The sequence below is a fragment of the Stenella coeruleoalba genome (genome assembly GCF_951394435.1).
Source record: "Stenella coeruleoalba genome assembly, chromosome: 9".
Lineage (NCBI taxonomy): Eukaryota > Metazoa > Chordata > Mammalia > Artiodactyla > Delphinidae > Stenella > Stenella coeruleoalba.
Window position 1 is genome coordinate 83,290,330 of NC_137155.1, and position 18,475 is coordinate 83,308,804.

General features: G+C 39.8%; 1 protein-coding gene across 2 annotated transcripts in view; it reads right to left on the bottom strand.

Annotated features, from left to right (window-relative positions):
- CEP41 (centrosomal protein 41) overlaps positions 1-18,236 on the bottom strand; it is a 43,760-nt gene extending 25,524 nt beyond the window's left edge. For both annotated transcript variants that reach the window (XM_079932022.1, XM_079932023.1), the window contains exons 1-2: positions 18,186-18,236; positions 5,689-5,752 (exon numbers count right to left, since the gene is read on the bottom strand). In XM_079932022.1, the coding sequence (XP_079788148.1) occupies positions 5,689-5,752; positions 18,186-18,218 (97 nt within the window). In that variant the 5' untranslated portion in view covers positions 18,219-18,236. The remainder of the gene's footprint in view (positions 1-5,688; positions 5,753-18,185) is intronic.
- Between the last annotated feature and the right edge of the window lie 239 nt (positions 18,237-18,475).

Consider the following 18,475-nt stretch of genomic DNA (forward strand, 5'->3'; position numbering starts at 1 on the left):
AATATTTTTCAAGTGCTGAAAGAAACGAACTGCCAACCCAGAATCCTATACCTAGAGAAGATACTCTTCAGGAATGAAAGGAAATCAAAACATTCTCAGATGAATGAAAACTAAGAGAATTTGTCACCAGCAGACCTATCCTAAAGAATGGCTAAAGGAAGTTCTCTAATTAGAAAGGAAAAGATAAAAGGAGTCTCGGACTATCAGGACAAAACAAAGAACACACTAAGCAAAACTATGCTTCTTTTCAAGTGTCCATGGAACATATGCCAAGATAGACCATATCCTGGGCAATAAAATGAACATCAATACATTTTAAAAAGTTAAAATATACAGAGTACATTCTCCAACCACAATGGAATCAAACTGGAAGTCAATAACAGAAAGATGACAGGAAAACCTCCAACACTTGTAACTAAACAACACACAGGACTTCCCTGGTGGCACAATGGTTAAGAATCCACCTACCAATGCAGGGGACACAGGTTCGAGTCCTGGTCCGGGAAGATCCCACATGCCACAGAGCAACTAAGTCCACGCGCCACAACTACTGAGCCTGAGCTCTAGAGACATGAGCCACAACTACTGAGCCCATACACTGCAACTACTGAAGCCCACGTGCCTAGAGCCCATGCTCCACAACAAGAGAAGCCACCACAATGAGAAGGCTGCACACCACAACAAAGAGTAGCCCCCGCTCACCGCAACTAGAGAAAAGCCAGTGCGCAGCAATGAAGACCCAACGCAGCCAAAAATAAATAAATAAATAATTTATAAAACAACAACAACACATGTCTAAATAATCCATGGATCAAAGAGGAAGTCTTAAGGGAGATAAAAAGATACACTGAACTAAATGAAAATGAAAATTCAACATATCAAAGTTTGTGAGACACAGCTAAATCAGTGCTGAGAGAAATTTACAGCACTAACTACATGCATTAAAAAAGAGAACAACTCTTAAATCAATAATCTAAACTCCTACCTCAAGAATCTAGAAACAAGAGCAAAATAAGCAGAAGGAAGGAAATAAAGATAAGAGCAAAACAATAAAATTTAAAACAGAAAAACAAAGAGAAAATTGATGAAACCAAAAGCTGGTTCTTTGAAAGGATCAATAAAATGGACAAACCTGTAGTGAAGAAAAAAAAGAGAAAAGACACAAATTACCAACATTAGGAATGAAACATGGACTATCACTTTAGATATTACAGACTTTAGAAGGATAATAAGGGAACACTACAAACAACTCTATGCACATAAATTTGAAAACGTGGATGAAATGTACTACTTCCTCTAAAAACACAAACCCACAACTCATCCAATATGAAACAAACAATTTGAATAGCCCCATAACTATCAAAAAATTAAATTCAAAATTTAAAAACTCTCAAAAAAGAAATCTCCAGGCTCAATGGTTTTACTGGACAATTCTACCAAATGTTTAAGAAAGAATTAACACCAATAATATATAATCTCTTCCAGAAACCAGGAGGGAACATTTCCCAACTCATTTTATGAGACCAATATTACAATAATACGAAAACCAGGCAAACACAATCCAAAAAACAAACCAAAAACTACAAAGCAATGTCCCTCATGAATATAAACATAAAAATCTATAATGAAATAATAAACTGAATTCAGCAACATATAATAGGAATTATACACCATGAGTGAGTTTTACTCTATAGATACAAAACTAGTACAATATTTAAAAATCAATCAAAGCAATCTATATTATCAAGCTAAAGAAAAAAACCATATGTTATATCAACTGATGCGGTAAAAGCATTCAATAAAATTCAATAGTCATTCAGGATAGAAACTCTCAGAAAAATAGGAACAGGAGGAAACTTCCTCAACCTGATACAACTAACATTATCCTTAATCATGAAAAACTGAATGCTTTCCCACTAAGTTTGGGGTAAAGACAAGGATGTTCGCTCTAAGCACTCTTACTTCACATAGTTCTGGAGGTTCTAGCCAGTACAGTAAGGCAATAAAAGGAAATAAACAGATACAGTCTGGAAAGGAAGAAATAAAACTGCCTTTTTTTTATATGACATGATTGTCTACATAGAAAAGCCCAAGAAATCTACCCAAAAAATTTCTCCTTTACCTAATAAGTGAGTTAGCAAGGTCTCAGGATACAAGATAAATATAAAAAATAAGCTATATTTCTATACGCTAGCAATAAACACATGGACACCAAAATTAAAAATGCAATGCCATTCACAATTGCTCAAAAAAAGTAAATACTTATGTGTAAATCTAACAAAACATGTCTAGGATTTATACGCTGAAAACTATACAATGCTGATGAAAGAAACAACTAAAGAAAGCCTGTGCGCAACAACAAAGACCCAATGTAGCCAAAAATAAATGATAAATAAAATAAATACAAAAAAAAAGTACAGCAATATTTCTTTGTAAATGTAAACAAGTTTATTCTAAAATTTACATGGAAAGGCAAAGGAATTAGAGTAGCTAAAATAATTTTGTAAAGAAAAATAAAGTGGGACTAATCAGTCTAACCAATTTTAAGTATCCAATTTATTATATAGCTACAGTAATCAAGACTGTGATATTGGCAGAGGGATAGACACATAAATCAATGGAACAGAATACAGAACCCAGAAATAGATGCATGTAAGTATACCCAACTTGTTTCTGACAAAGGTGAACACACCAATTCAATGGAGGAAAGGTAATCTTTTTAACAAATGGTGCTAGAGCAATTGGACATCCACAATCAAAAAATTAATCTCAATCTAAGTTGCACATCTTATACAGAAATGTATCATGGACTTAAATGTAAAACCTAAAATATAAAACTTTTAGAAAAAAGCATATAGAAAATCTTTGATACCTAGGCTAGGCAAAGAGTTCTTAGACTTGACAACAAAAGCATGATCCATAAAAGGAAACACTGCTATACTGGACTTCACCCAAATTGAAAACTTTTGCTCCTTGAAAGACCCTGTTAGGAGGATGAAAAGACAGGCTACAAACTGGCAGAAACTATTTGCAAACCATGTATCCAACAAAGGACTAGTAGGTAGGATATGTAAAGAACACTCAAAATTCAACAATTAAAAAGCGAACAATCCAATTGGAACACAGGCAAAAAACATGAACAGACATTTCACTGAAGAAGGTATACAGATACACAAATGGCAAATAAGCACAGGAAGAGATATTCAACGTCATAAGTCATTAGGGAAATGCAAATCACAAGGGCAATAATATGCTACTACACACCTATCGGAATGGCTAAAATTAAAAATGGCAACACCACCAAATGCTGGTGAGGATGTGGAGAAACTGGATCACTCATACACTGCTGGTGGGAATGTAAAATGGTCCAGCCACTCTGGAAAACAGTTTGGCAGCTTCTTAAAAAACTACAAATGCAACTGCCATACAATCTAGAAATTGCACTTCTGGGCACTAATCCCAGAGAAATGAAGACTTATTTTCACACAAAAATCTGTACACAAATGTTTACAGCACCTTTACGTGTGATAATCAAAAAGGGGAAACAATTCAAATGTCCTTCAATAGGAAAATGGTTAAACTGTGGTGCATGTATGGAATGCACCATGGAATACTACTCAGGAATAAAAAGGAATGAACTACTAATACGTGCAACAACCTGGAAGAATCTCCAGAGAATTTGCTGACGGAAAAATCCAATCCCAAAACTTATATATCGTATGATTCCATTTATATAGCATTTGTGAAAGACAAAACTATAGAAATGGAGAACAGATTAGTGGTAGCCATGGGTTAAGGCACAGGTGAGGGTGGAAAGTGGATATGAGGGATCCTTGTGGTCATGGAAATGTTCTGTAGCCAGACTGTATTTATCAATGTCAATATCATGGTTGGGATAGCGCAGCTCAGTTTTGCAAGATGTTACTATAGGAAACTGAGTAAAGGGTACAAGGAATCTCTGTTTTATTTCTTACAATTCCATGTGAATCTACAATTACCTCAAAATAAAAAGTTTAATTAGAAAAAATACTAGATTAAAAACCTCAAAATATAAAAGGAGATAGGCAATTATTTTGTATTATAAAAAGCAGATAGAAATATCTCAATTTCCAAAATATTGAAATTAATTTCAGGTACCACCATTATTGAGTCAAACTTTGGTTATGAACTGAGGAATTGAAGGGAAAGAAATCAGTTTTCATTCACAAAATTCAACTTCCAGGAAAAAAAAAAAATGAAGCTATAGACAAATCTATTTATCTGAAAAAGACTTCAGCTCTTACAAATTTTAATTTTAAGAAGGTTCCAAAAGAAATGCATTAAGCAGTCTTTAAAACGTTGTCCGTACTGCTCAGAGAAAATATGGTATTTTTAATCAAAGTACTTCCCTCGCAGAATAACTTATTCCAGAAAGGTGGGTCACAATTGCTAATAAAGGCAGATAGACAGAGAGGCAGGAGCTGAAGACATTTGTGATAGAAGAAATGAGGCTGGAGGAAGCACTGGGACAATGTGGCCGAAGTGAGAGTACCCAGGACGTCACACCAGGTCTCCAACATCAACTTCCTCATCCTGCACACAAATCCTAGTTCTATCTCCTTTACTGAACTTCAGGTAAATCACATAATCTCTGGACTAAAATTTCCTCCTCCTCAAAGACAGAGATAACATTTTTTACCTCCTATCAAACAGGATATTTGCAAGGATAAATATCTGTACAGCACAAAAATGTTTGAAATAAAGGTCCCAAGAAATAGTATCTGCAAATGTGGTTCATTTAAAACATTTAATTTAAGTCTATTTTATTTGGGAAAACATGCATAACAGAAGACAGTAATTTTGAAGGAGACTGGGGAAAGAGAAAGACAAAATGAATGAGATTTAAACAAAGTCAACACCCCAGTTTATTTTCTCCGTTGTCTTGAGGTTACTGGTAGAAAATTCAGTATTGCTAAAGGCATGTGGTACCCCTATCCACTAGCAAAACCATCTTAATAGGATGGATTTTCCACAGCAGACTTTAAGATGTTGAAAAAAACTAAACAACCAACCAAAATCTCACAAGACTGAAAATCCACCAGGGATCTGGGGAGTGGTTTTCATCATCACACTGAAAAATGTCAACAGCATGGAAATAAGCAGTAATGCACTCTTAAATTTCATTTTACCTGAATTGCAGCACTAATTTAATTTTGCCTGGTATTTTAGTTACTCATTCAAGTCTGTCTGACTCCACTTGAATCTAAGCTCTTTGATTACAAAAATCACAATTCACACTCATCTTTACATGTCCTGTAGCCCATAAATTTGCATGTAGTTGCACTGTGCAAATATGGAATTGAACAAACATGCACAAGTATAATCTATTGATCCCAGTTTTAAGGAAGATACTTAAGGTGTTCCAAGATAGAGGCTGACGTCCTGGAACTTATTAGCCTCAGTCCTGGAACTTATTAAATACTGTTTTTATCAGTTTCTCAATTTATAGTAAGCTCAATTATGTGAATGGAGATTTTTAATGATAATCTGAAAAACAGCTTTCAAAGATAAGTCCTGAGCTCAGAAAAACATCAGCCCAGACAGTAAGAAACTTTTAGCTGTGATTCATACCAGGCATGACATGCTGTTTTTTGTCAATAATCGGCTATTAGATTTTTTTTAAGTTTTTATTTTCTAGTCTTTACTTACCAGTGTCTAGTCTTGACTTGACATGCTGATACCTTGGGTTTTGTGGTATCCTCTTGGTCAGATACTAAAAAATAATAAAATTCACAAATAATTGGGTTAATGTAAGGGTAAGGGTGGCAAAGTTGGAAAAGAGATAAGATACTTTAAAAATTAGAACAAATGCTAAAATTTCATTGAATTTAAAGATGGAAGGAGCTCTAGAGGGCCAACCGTTCCTTCAAATAGGACACTTCACACTACAGTATCTCCACAGGTGAAGATGGTTATCATGTTTCTGTCAAAACATTTCCATATTTTGTCAAAATAATCTCATAGCGCTATGTAATTAGGAAAAAAAGCTCTTAAAAATTATTTCCAACACTGAGTCAAAATTGATCTAATTTCCATCCAGTCCACTGGTACAACCCAGAATAAGCCATTCCATCCTGCCTCAAGCAATCCATTAAAATAACTAAAGGCAGCTCTCTTGTTCTTTTTAATTTTACTCTTTATATGATGGTTTGTAGGCCATCTTCTCAGATACGCTCTAGATTTTATCCACACATGCCCTAAAAAGTGGCACGCAGACCTGAGCACAGTGCCCAGATGTTGCCAGGCCAGGACCCGCTGCTTGCCTTGAGTCTGACGCTCCACAGAAGTCACCACGACGGCATCTGCTCTCGGGGCAGCTGGGGCGTATCATGGGCTCAAGGAAAGTTTATGGTCAGCAAAATGCTATGTCAGGTCTCCCCTGTCCTACGCTCTGGGAGTAAACTCTGAATCCAAGTACCAGGCATTTACCCATATTAAATTTCAGTGGCATTTTCAAAAGGCATTAAGTGAGGGAAGGCTAATGAATAAAAACATTACAAAATACAGTTTTATTGCTCAGGCTTTTTTCTGGACTACAAGTATGAAAAGTATATGTTCAGTAACTGGTAGCTGTGGAAAAGGAAATTAAAACTGGGCAATACCCTTCCAGCTTCACTTCATCTTCTGCCACTCTCCCACATGTTCCCAAGTTGAAGCTGCCCAAATGTTCCCGAAATTTGCCACACTCACTCAGGTTCCAGTCATAGCAAATGTCTGCCTAGAATGCCTTTCCTCAACTTGTCCATGGGTAACACTTCACTTCCTCTATAAAGCTGTCCAAGGTGGAATTAGGTACTTTCTCTCTGGTTCCTAGAGTACTGACACCTTGTACTATTGTTCACACCTCGACCTTCTTGCCTAGTCTAGAATTTCCTTGAAGGCAGGGACAATAACTTACTCAAATTTGTTTTCACCCAGTACCTAGCACATGGTGGGCACATTTATTGATATTCAACCAATAAATGAATATCTAGAATGAGGATTATATTACAGCAACTACATAGTTCCTTAGAACAGAACGTCAAACTTTATAACCTGTGTCACTTGCCCTTGAAAACATAGTTAACTACAGCACGTCCTGTTGGAGGATTGAAAAATAAATTTATATATTAAAATACCTTTTCAAATGACCCACAAAGCATAAAAAAAAAAATAGGGTACATTTCAATGTCTTACAGAATTATCTATTGGTCAGAGTTCTGGACTTCAGAGACCAGGAAGAATTTTTAAAAACTGGGGTACCTACAGAGAATTATCAACATTTAATTTTGACAAGGACATCAAAAACAAAGCAAAACCTCACAACTACCGTCTGCTATTTTAATACTTAAAAAGTAAGAAAGAAAAAAAAAAAACCCAGAATAAAAAGGTCAGTCCTTTAGTGCTACTAAAAAACTCATTGATATCGTCTGTGTTTTTCATTTCACCCCAGGCAAGTAAAACCTTTTTCATGGACGCTTAGCATTGGTCCTCAGAAGTAGAACCCCTGAGCTACTTTATCCTCAGAGAAAGGCTGGAAAGCTCCTTTCTCCTTCTAATCAGCAACCCGCCATCGGTAAGAGAAAGTGACCAATGCCAATTCCAACTCCCTCTTAGAGGAAGAAAGAGAAGATTCTTAAGTGAGAAAAGGAAAATAGTCAAAGACTGAAAAGGAGGACTGTAGGATGAGTTCTTCAGAGGGAGGCAATATTGTGGCAAAACAAAACAGAAACAAAAAACCCAGGGGAAAACATGTGCCTGGTAAATTTAGGAAAGCTAAAACTGGAACTTAGTTATCTTAAGCTAAGGGATTTTCTTTTTTCTCTGTCATTTTCCTTCCTTCCTTTGTATTTTTATAACTCCTCTCTGTATTTTTATAATTTCTATATGCTGTTTCCTGTTTTTACTTTTGTTTTGTTTTTCCCACTAGTTTCCTAGCAAAGCTCCTTTGAAAGATTCCAGGCTAGTCTCTGCTGAACCAAGGGGATTTGTCCATACCTCAGCCAACATAGCTAAGAAGTGAGGGTGTCTCTGGGGACCAGGTGTGGTGGCAGCAGAATGATGGGGGGAGAGAGTGTGGACAGCTGCAGTCACTGAGCCCTTCCCACCCCCGGTTTTCCCTTACATAGACTAATGAGAAATCCATATGCTACAGTACAAAAATGTAGTGTTTCTTTCCCATTTTCCCATTTTGGTCCAAATTCTTGTTCCTGACTTTCTGGTACCAACCATAACGTAAAACTATTTGTGTTCCACTCTACGCAGTGCACCACAGAGTTTATGGAACTGCCAGACTTTTTTCCTTAAAATCCTTGCTTTGGGGGTGACTGTTTCTTGACCTACTGACCAACTAGCTTTTTTTCAATTACATAAACAGGATGGAATGGTGGAAAGTGAAAGAGCTGAGAAAAGCAGCTGTTTCAAGGAGGACTATTCATTCATTCAACAAAGCCTTATTGAGCACCAACAATTCATTCAGTCGACATTTACTGGATGCCTACTAGGAGTAAGCCACCGTGCTAAGGACACAGAGGTAACAAAACACAGTCCTTCCCATCCAGCTCTCGCTGATGCTGGGAAGAGAGACAAGTGAACAGACGTCACACTGCATGATGAACAAGCAGAGGGAAGCAGGGGGTGCAACAGGAGCATGTAAGATTGGCACCTAATCCAGATTAAAAGAGTCAGGAACTATTTCCTGAGGGGTGACTTCTGAGCTGAAATCCAAGGGCTGAGAAAGTTAGTCAAGTTAAAGGAGTGGTGGGTGGGAGCTACAGGGTTCCTGGTAACTGATAGACCTGGAGTGGAGGATAGCGGGCAATATGGGGTCAAATGAGGCTGAAGAGGCAGGCAGGGGAAGAACACAAAGGGCCTTGTATCCATGCTAAGAAACCTAGATTTTATCCTGAAGATCAAACAGAGGCAATTTTGCTCCCCCAACTCATGGGGTCACCTGTCAATGTCTGGAGACATTTTAGGTTGTCAGAACTGGGTGGTGGGTGTGCTACCATCAAGTAAGTAGAGGCCAGGGATGCTGCTAAACATTCTACAATGTCAGGAAGACCCCCAACCCCGAAAAAGAATTAGCTGACCCCAAATGTCAATAGTGCTGAAGCTGAGGAACCCTGGTGTAGATGATGGGAGTCACTGAAGAAGGTTAGGGAGAAGGGATGGGATTCTATTTCCATCTATTTCCAGATTCTATTTCCACCTATTTCCAGATCACTCTGGCAGCACTCTGGAGAACTAATAGGATCATAGTCAAGAATGGAGGCGCAAAGACCAGGTAAGAGGTTGTGCTCGGAGGATCTGTGGTCCTAAGAAAGCAGCAGTAGAGATGAGGAGAGGGAGACAGTTTTAAGAAGTCTTTAAGATATAAAATCTTTAAAACTGACTAGTGTAACAGGGGAAGGACAGTGATACCATTCCCCAAAAAAGGGACTACGGAGGAAGCATATATTGAAAAACACGATGTGTTCTGTTTGGGGCATTTTGAATATAAGGTATCTGTGGGTTATCCAAAACGGAAGTGGTAAGCTGGCTATCTGGGGGGTCTGGAGATCAGGAGAGATTTCTGGACTAGAAAAAACAAGATTTGGGGGAAGCCATGGGAATGTACACAATCACCACTGGAGAGTGTATAGGCTGAGAAAAAAAAAAAAACCAACATTTACCTTCAGGTGGAGAAAAAAACTGTGGGTGAAACTTGCAAGAGGCCAGAAGAAAGTGGGTCATGAGAATTAAAGAAGAAGAGTTTCAGGAAGAAGAAAATGGTCAACAGTGATCAATGCTGTCAAGTCAGAGAACAAGAGGTCAAATATGAACAAGCGAACAAGAATGCAGGTCAGGGAAGAGAAAACAGAAAAGTGAATTTGGATTGAACACACCAGGACACTGCTGATGACCCTGCTGGATGCAGTTACAGTAAATTGACAGGAGCAGAAGCAAAAACAGCAGGTTGAGTGTTATGAGAAGGGAGGATAGTAGCCAGATGGTCTTTTTTTCCCCCTTCAGAGTTGCTAAGGAATAGTTTTTGTTGTTTGAAGAAAGGAGAGATTTGAGGATGTTTATAAGCTAATGGGCTGGATAAGAGGTTGAAAATGAAGCAAGCAGGTATGAAAACAAGGGAGCGGGAAAGGATGAGGCCCAGAGCCCAGGTGGAAGGTGCAGCTTTGGACGTATATTTAAGATAATGTAATAAGATAGGTGGTCATAATGAAGTTCAACAAGAGAAGGGAGAAAGCTAAGAAAGTTGATGTTTGTGGTACTCATACAGGCTCTTTGAAAGCAACCAAAAACGACAGAAGCCCTTTGGGGGCTTACATCTCTAGGGAGGGTCAAAAGATAATGCCCTCTCTGTTTACCCACCCCATCCCTGCTCCTTAACCTCTGGTTGGCTTTTAAGACCCAGCACAAACACATCTTCCGGGAAGATTCCTCCTCTGGGGGGCCCAGTCAGATAGAAATCTCTTCCCTGCCTGGATTGTCACAGCACTTTGTACCATTAACACTCCTCACTGCCTACACTTGGGACAGAGGCTCTACCTCTGTACCTGCTACAAGGCCTTGCACCAGTGTGAGAACAATAAGTACACCAAATGGATGGAAATGGTTCTGAGAGCTGAGCAACACGCAGTGTGCGTGCTAGTGCCCCGTGGACAGCACAGACATCGAGGGCTCGAGGAACCTGAAACAAAAAGATAGCTCTCACACTGCGGGTGATAAGGGAGACTGCATGGAAGAAGTGGCACTGGAGCTGTTTTAAGGGTTGAGCTTCTGTGGATAAAAAGATGGGGAAAAGCGGGCTTCCCTGGTGGCGCAGTGGTTGAGAGTCCACCTGCTGATGCAGGGGACACGGGTTCGTGCCCTGGTCCGGGAAGATCCCACATGCTGCGGAGTGGCTGGGCCCATGAGCCATGGCCGCTGAGCCTGTGCATTGGGAGCCTGTGCTCCACAACAGGAGAGGCCACAACAGTGAGAGGCCCGCGTACCGCACAAAAAAAAAAAAAAAAAAAAAAAAAGATGGGGAAAAGGGATGGAAAAAGTATTCTAAGTGGAGGAAATTATAATAGCAAGGCCACTTTAAAAGCATGTTTAAAGAATGGCAAATTGTTCTATTTGCTGGAGAAGATACAACAACAACAATAAAGGTAATTGCTGCTAAAATTTATTGAGCACTTAACTATGTTGTCAGGCACTCAGCTAAGCATTTCTCTCCATTATCTCATTTAATCCTCACAACCACCAATAAGGTATATACTAGTATTATCCTCATTCTATATATTAGGAAGCAGGCATAGAGAGGTGGAGTGACTTCCTGAGGTTAGCTGGTAAGAGTGGTAGAACCTGGAATTAAACTGGGCAGTCTGGCTCTAGAGCTTGAACTCTTAAACACTTTACTGTGCAGCCTCATTCAGGCAGGGGTTCTGAATACGGGGTCCACTGATGGGCTTTAGGAGGTCCATGAGTCCCATGAAACTATATGTAAAACTTTGAGTATATGTACATTTTTCTAGGGAAAGGGTCCTTGACTTTCACCAAATTTTCAAAGGGGTCTATAACCCCAAAACGTTTAAGAACGGTGGGTATATGGAATCCTGTGCTGTAAGGTTGGACATGGATACGTAGGCACCAGGTGGAGATCCCTGAATTTAGGCTGAGGGTCTGGACTAGGCCCTGAAGACAATGGAAGATATCAAAAACACTGAGATATGAGCCACACAATCAAAGGAGTATTTTGGTAGATTACTAATATATGCAAAGTGAGACCCGGCTTTGTGAATACATGGATGTTGTAGAAAAGGGAGAAGAATGAGAAGTCAACAGTGGGATTTTTCTGAAGGAAAATCACTTAAAAAATGAGGGAGATTGTCTGAATCACAAGTCATTCAAAAATGAATGAGCTTTTCTGACTTCCCACTTCTTTTAAAATGGAACTCACAAGGCTGTTCACATTGAAATTGTAATGTATGTAGTAAGATTTACATTTAAGGACTAAAAAAAATTCCATTATATATTTTGTTCAAAATTTCTCTACTTCTCTCATTTGTATAAAGAGGACGTCAATAAAATAAAGGGACTAGGTGTCAACTTTAAAAGAGATTTTTGTTTATAGGAGTTTTAATCTGGACCAATCCTACCGATCTCAAACACCAACCTTGACCCATGTTTGCGTGTGCAGCAGCCCCTACTCTGCCAGCAGCTACCACCTGGGGCTGACTGTAGTTTTCAAGATGGCCACAACAGAACTTCCCAACCACTCACACTGTGATGTTGACACTCCTCCCAATGAGGGGTGGGGGCCTATGTTCCCTCCCCTTGAATCTGGACGGGCCTGTGACTGATGGAAGTGATGCCATACGACTTCTGAGTCTAGATCATAAAAGACAATACGGCTTCCACCTGGTTCTTTTGGGACACTTGTTCTTGGAACCCAGCTCAAGCTACAAGGAAGGCCAAGTCACATGGAAAAGGCCATTTGTAGGTGATACGGCTGACAGCACCAGCTGAGTTCCCAGCCAACAGACTATATCTTCCTAGAAACTCTAGACCCAGTTTCTGTCTGCAAAACCACATGAGAGAGCCCAAGTAATTGCCTAGCTGAGCCTAGTCAACCTCCAGAACTGTAAGCGATAATAAATAAATGACTATTGTTGTTTTAAGCCACTAAATATGGGGGAGACTCATAAGAAACCAATATATAATTGGAACGCCAACCCACCCTTTTTACTTCCTAGCTAAGCTCGTTGGTTTTTTTTTTTTTTGGCCGTGCCGCACGACAAATGGGATCTTAGTTCCCCCACCAGGGATCGAACCCATGCCCCTGCAGTGGGAGCGTGGAGTCTTAACCACTGGACTGCCAGGGAGGTCCCTCTAGCTAAGCTCCTTGGGAGAAAACAGAAAAACAAAAACTACACTGAGTAACTGCAACTTACTCCTCCATCCAGTGCAGTGTGGCTACTGTCCCCATCATTCTACTGTGGCTCCCGTAGGAGCGAGCCAATGTCAGAGATCCCCTAACTGCTAAATATAATGGCTGCTTTTCAGTCTCTAACTTACCTGACCTTTCCATACACTGTTATATAGTCCCACCTTCAGCTTTCACTTGGCTTCAGTAACGGCTCTCTCTAATGCTCCAATCACACACGGATGATTCTTCTGTCAGCCACTTAAACACTGTGTTCCCCAGGATTCCATCTTCTTAATCTACAGGTTCTCTGTCGGCCATTTAGGTTTAATTCCATTTACATGCTTCTAATTTCCAAATAGTGAACTCTAGCCTTGACTTCTTCCAGCTCAGATATATTCATTTACTCATTTAACAAATATTTAAGGAACAATTATTGTGTGCTAGGCAGTGGCGCAGTACAGACAAGGTCCTATCTTATCTTCCTGTAAGTATGCCAAAAATAAACAAGCAAATAAAATAATTACAGGTCATGGCCTACTGGGTGAAGACAGCATATTGAACAAATGCATCTAATTTCACTTCCTTCCAAAACCTCAGTAAAACCTCATTAAAAGGATACTATTTTACAGACACAAAGTCCAAAAAAAAAAGAGAGTAAGAGTGGGAGAAGTGATAACAAGTGATTTCTGAAGTCTAGAAGGCACATCAACAAGTGAAAATGACTTGATGGACTCAAGAAAATGGAAGGGAAAGCCAAGAAAAATTCTTGAAAGGCCCAGGAATTGGCAGCCCCAGGCACCTTCCAGAAGTGGGAGTAAAAGGAGTGACTGAAATAAGCAAGACTGCTTGAAGGCTGAATGAGAAGCTACTGGATCTCCAAAACCTTCTCCCTCTGTGCCACTAGGTGATTGCCCTTCCCCCACCATAGCAGGTATCTACATATTTATTCCCTGGAAAGGGTTTCTGGACTGGGGAGTGTCTCCAGATACAGGGAAAGGATATCATTACTGAAAATAGGGGTAGTAGGTGAATGATGCATACTAATGTTGAAATTTAGCCCCTAACCTTAATTCTTCCAGGAATTCAACTAGGCCTTTACTCTCAGGAGAGGGGAGTTCTCTGGAGAAAATGACCAGCCTGAGAGGAAAGAGCTGAAGATACAGATTTGGGAAAGGGAGTCCCCAAATCATGGTCCTCTGAGATCTTCTGGTAATTAAGCTCACATCAGCAAACTCCTCCCAAATATACAGAGGTCTCAATCACCTTTTTAAGTCTCCTACTCAAAAACACAGATTAACAATTTTATGTATGGACTGAATTATGTCCCCTCCAAATTTGTATGTTGAAGCTCTAACTCTCAATGTGACTGTATTGAGATAGGACTGCACCTCTTTGGGAGGTAATTAAGGTTAAATGATGTCATAAGGGTGTGGCCAAAATCCCATAGGATTAGTGTCCCTACAAAAATAGACACCAAAGAGCTCATTCTCTTCCCTCAAGTGCACACTGAAAGAAGAGGTCATCCAAACACATAGCGTGAAAGTGGCCATCCACAAGCCAGGAGAGAGTTTTCACCAGAAACCAAATCAGCCAGCACCTTGATCTTGGACTTCCAAGCTTCCAAAACTATGAGAAATGAATTTCTGTAGTTTAAGTCACCCATTCTGTGGTATTTTGTAATGGCAGTCCAAAGCTGACTAATAAAAATATCACCAACAAAACAAAAAGAAAAATAGCAATATGGAGGAAACTGAGACTATGTAGGGAGAAAACATATTTTAAAAAATTATCATTAGAGAACATATCCACACAAAAACTTATACAGGCATATCTCAGATATATCGTGGGTTCTGTTCCAGACCACCCCAATAAAGTGATTTTTGTGATAAACTGAGTCACACAAATCTTTTGGTTTCCCAGTGCATATAAAAGTTATGTTTATACTAAACTGTAGTCTATTGTGTGCAATAGCATTATGTCTAAAAAAAATATATATGTATCTTAATTAAAAAATACTTTCTTACTAAAATATGCTAACCATCATCTGAGCTTTCAGCAAGTCGTAGTAGTAACATCAAAGATCACTGATCATCATATCAAATATAATAATAATTGAACAGTTTTAAATATTGTGGTAATTACCAAAATGTGACACAGAGACACAAAGTGAGCAAATGCTGTTGGGAAAATGCAAGATGTTCAACCTCAGTATCAACTAGGAAAATGCAAATTAAGACCATGATGAGATGTCACTACACACCTATTAAAACAACTAAAATAAAAATTATTTACAGTACTAAATGTTGCCAAGAATGTGCAAACACTGGATCTCTCATACACTGGTGCTGGGAATGTAAAATGGTATAGCCACTCTGGAAAATGGTTTGACAGTTTCTTTAAAAATAAATACAAGCTTACCATACAACACAGCAACTGCACTCCTGGGCATCTATCCCAGAGAAATGAAAATTAATGTCCATACAAAGAACTGTACCCCAAAGTTCAAATCTCTATTTGTAATGCCCCAAACAGAAAACACCCAAAATATCCTACAATAGTTGAATGGTTAAACAAACTGTTATACATCCATACCACAGAATACTAATCAGCAATAAAAAGGAATGAACTATTGCTACAGGCAACAACTTGGATGCATCTTAAGGACATTATTGGAGTGAAAAAAGCCAGTCTCAGAAGGTCACATACTGTACGATTCCATTTATGTAACGTTTTCAAAATGACAAAATTACAGAAATAAGAGGACACATTAATGGTTGCCACGGGTTAGGATGGTGAGGGGGAGGAAAGTGGATGTGACTAGTAGGGAGTAGCCTGAGGGAGATATTTGTGGTGAAGGAATAGTTCTCTATCTTGATTGTAAATTGACACACTTGCAAATCTTGATTATATCAAATCTACACGTGATAAAATAGCCTCAAACTATACACACATTGTACAAATGTCAGATTCCTGGTTTTTATATTGTACTATATTTACATAAAATATAGTCACTGGGTGAAGGGTACATGGGGCCACTTTGTACTATTTTTGCAACTCCCTGTGAATTTATATTTATTTCAAAATAAAGGTTTTTTAAAAGGACGTCAGAGTCCAAAACACAGTTCTTAAGAATTAAAAACGTGATGGCAGAAATTAAAAACTCAGTAGAGGGACTGGAAGATAGAGTTAAATCTCTCAAAGAGAACAAAAAGACAAAGATCTGGAAAACAGGAGATAAAATTTAAGAAAATTAGGGAACCAGTCATATAGAAGCAACATCAGAATAATGAATTCAAGAAAGAGAGGATAGAGAAAATTGAGGAAGAAAGTCAACAACAAATGATTTTTTAAAATTTTGCGGAATAGAAAGGACATGAGTTTCTGGCGCCCACAAAGATAAGTGAAAATAGACACATAACAAGGAATTTTTTGTGAAACATCATAACACTGGTGACACAGAAAATTCTACAAGCTTCCAGAAAGGAACAATCAAGTCACATACAATGGAACACAATGGCTTTGAACTTCTCCACAACAAAAACTGAACAGTAGAAGACCACAATGCAATGTTTTCAATATGCTGATGATTTCCAACCAAGAATTCTATACTTAACCAAACTCTCAGGGAAATAAATATGAAGGTAGAATAATAACATTTTTAGACATGCCTAATGTCATAGACATAAATTTAAAATATTTATTTCTTATGCACTCTTTCTCAAGAAACTACCAGTAATTGTGCCCCATGAAAACAAGAGAGTGAGCTGAACATCTTTATCCAGAGCACAAATGGACAACCGCACAGGGCAACCCAGCTCTTCTACCCCTACACTCCTAAGATTATTCCTCTTTTTTCTCCCATATTTCTGATCTCATTAATGGCATCAGCACCAATGAGTAGCCCAAGCTGGAAACCTAAGTCATCCATCACACTCTCATTTCTCAAAGCTCATTATTAAGTCATGATGATTTTATCCCCTAAGTATTTCTCTCTGTCCCTAGTTCCATGGCCTTACTTTAGGTCCATATCATAATAACCGCCTAACCAATCTCCCTATCCCCAGTTCTGGACTCCTCAATCCATTCTCCACAATGTGGCTACAACCACTGCCTAAAATGCACATCTGACCATGCAACTCGGCTACTTAAAACTCCAATGCTTCTCAAATTCTGACCAGCAGGCAAAATAAATACACAGTGGTCAAACCACTACTCTCCACACATACCCCCCCGACATCCACGGTAGACATTATAATCCATCATGGCACTCCCCTACAGAGCCTAAACTCAACCTCACAACTTTCTCAGCAAAGCTCACAGGCATCCATCCTGAGATGAGACACGCTGCAACTCCTGTTCACTGTAAAGGCCAAGAATGCTGGCAAGGTACAGAAGGCCCTTCCAGACTTGACTCCTGCCTCTCTACAAGGAACTGTCCACTTTCATGGTTCTCAGCTCCTAAACTTGGCTCAAGATGTTCTCTCTACCTGGGATGCTTCTTCACCTGGTTAGTAACTTGGGATTTCAGACCATCTCCAGGACCCTTCTCTCACTCCCTCGGTTGAGTCCTAGCTTTCTTCTGTGCTCCCCTAACATCCTGTTTCCCAACCACATTGAACTCAAATTTCGTTTATAAGTCTTCCTCACTAGACTGAACTTGTTAAAGGACTAAAAGGCCTTGTCTTATCTTTTTGTATTTCTAGCACTCCCTGCACCTTAGGAATCCAGTAAACATTTGTTGAGATGAAATGACCACATATGCAGCAGGGCACTGGAGGTGAAACAGACAAAAAAGTAAAACGTCTTAATCGAGCAGAGGGTAAAACTAATGTCATATTTTGCGTCCTTTCCAAATGGCTTGGTCTGCGTATTCCTCCTCTTTCTGTACCCCAATAATCAGAAATGATGGCTCCTTTGATTCTGTTCCTTTAGCGTTTTGGGCTTCATCCAGATGTTACTTATATTTTGTAACTGCCACTCCTAGACTGTAAGCCCTTTGAGGGAAGGGACTTGTGTCTTCATGCACTTCGCTCCTTTGAGCGACAAATACAGCAAGCCTGTGCGGGATGGTGGCCAGGCTGCCCGGGCTCGGAGTCCCCCAGGCCCGCTCCTCCCCCTCCCTCCCCGCTCCAGACCCCTCCTCACGCCGCGGCTTCCCGCCTTCTGGAGGGCGGAAGTCCACGTATTCCCTGCCCACGTGGAGCCTTTTCCGGTACGCCCGCCCCCTCCGATTCTCCGATCTGGACCTGGCCCTCACCTCAGGATTCCCAATGTGCCTCCGGACAGACATATTTGCTCCAACCGACCACGCTCGGGGTTCTAGCCTCACCGGTAACCTCTAACCCTAGCTTCCTACTCCCACAATCCAGCTCAGCCGCCTCTCTACAACCTCTTCTCCGATTGGCCTGCCTTCTCCTGCCAGCCAATGGATGCCCTGTTTACTCTCTTATTGCGGGGTCAAGGGAGAGTGAGACGCCACTCTGGTTGCCAAGGGCAACGCGGGACACCGGCTGCCGAGGTCCTTTGGGCTCTCCGCTGGGCCCGCTG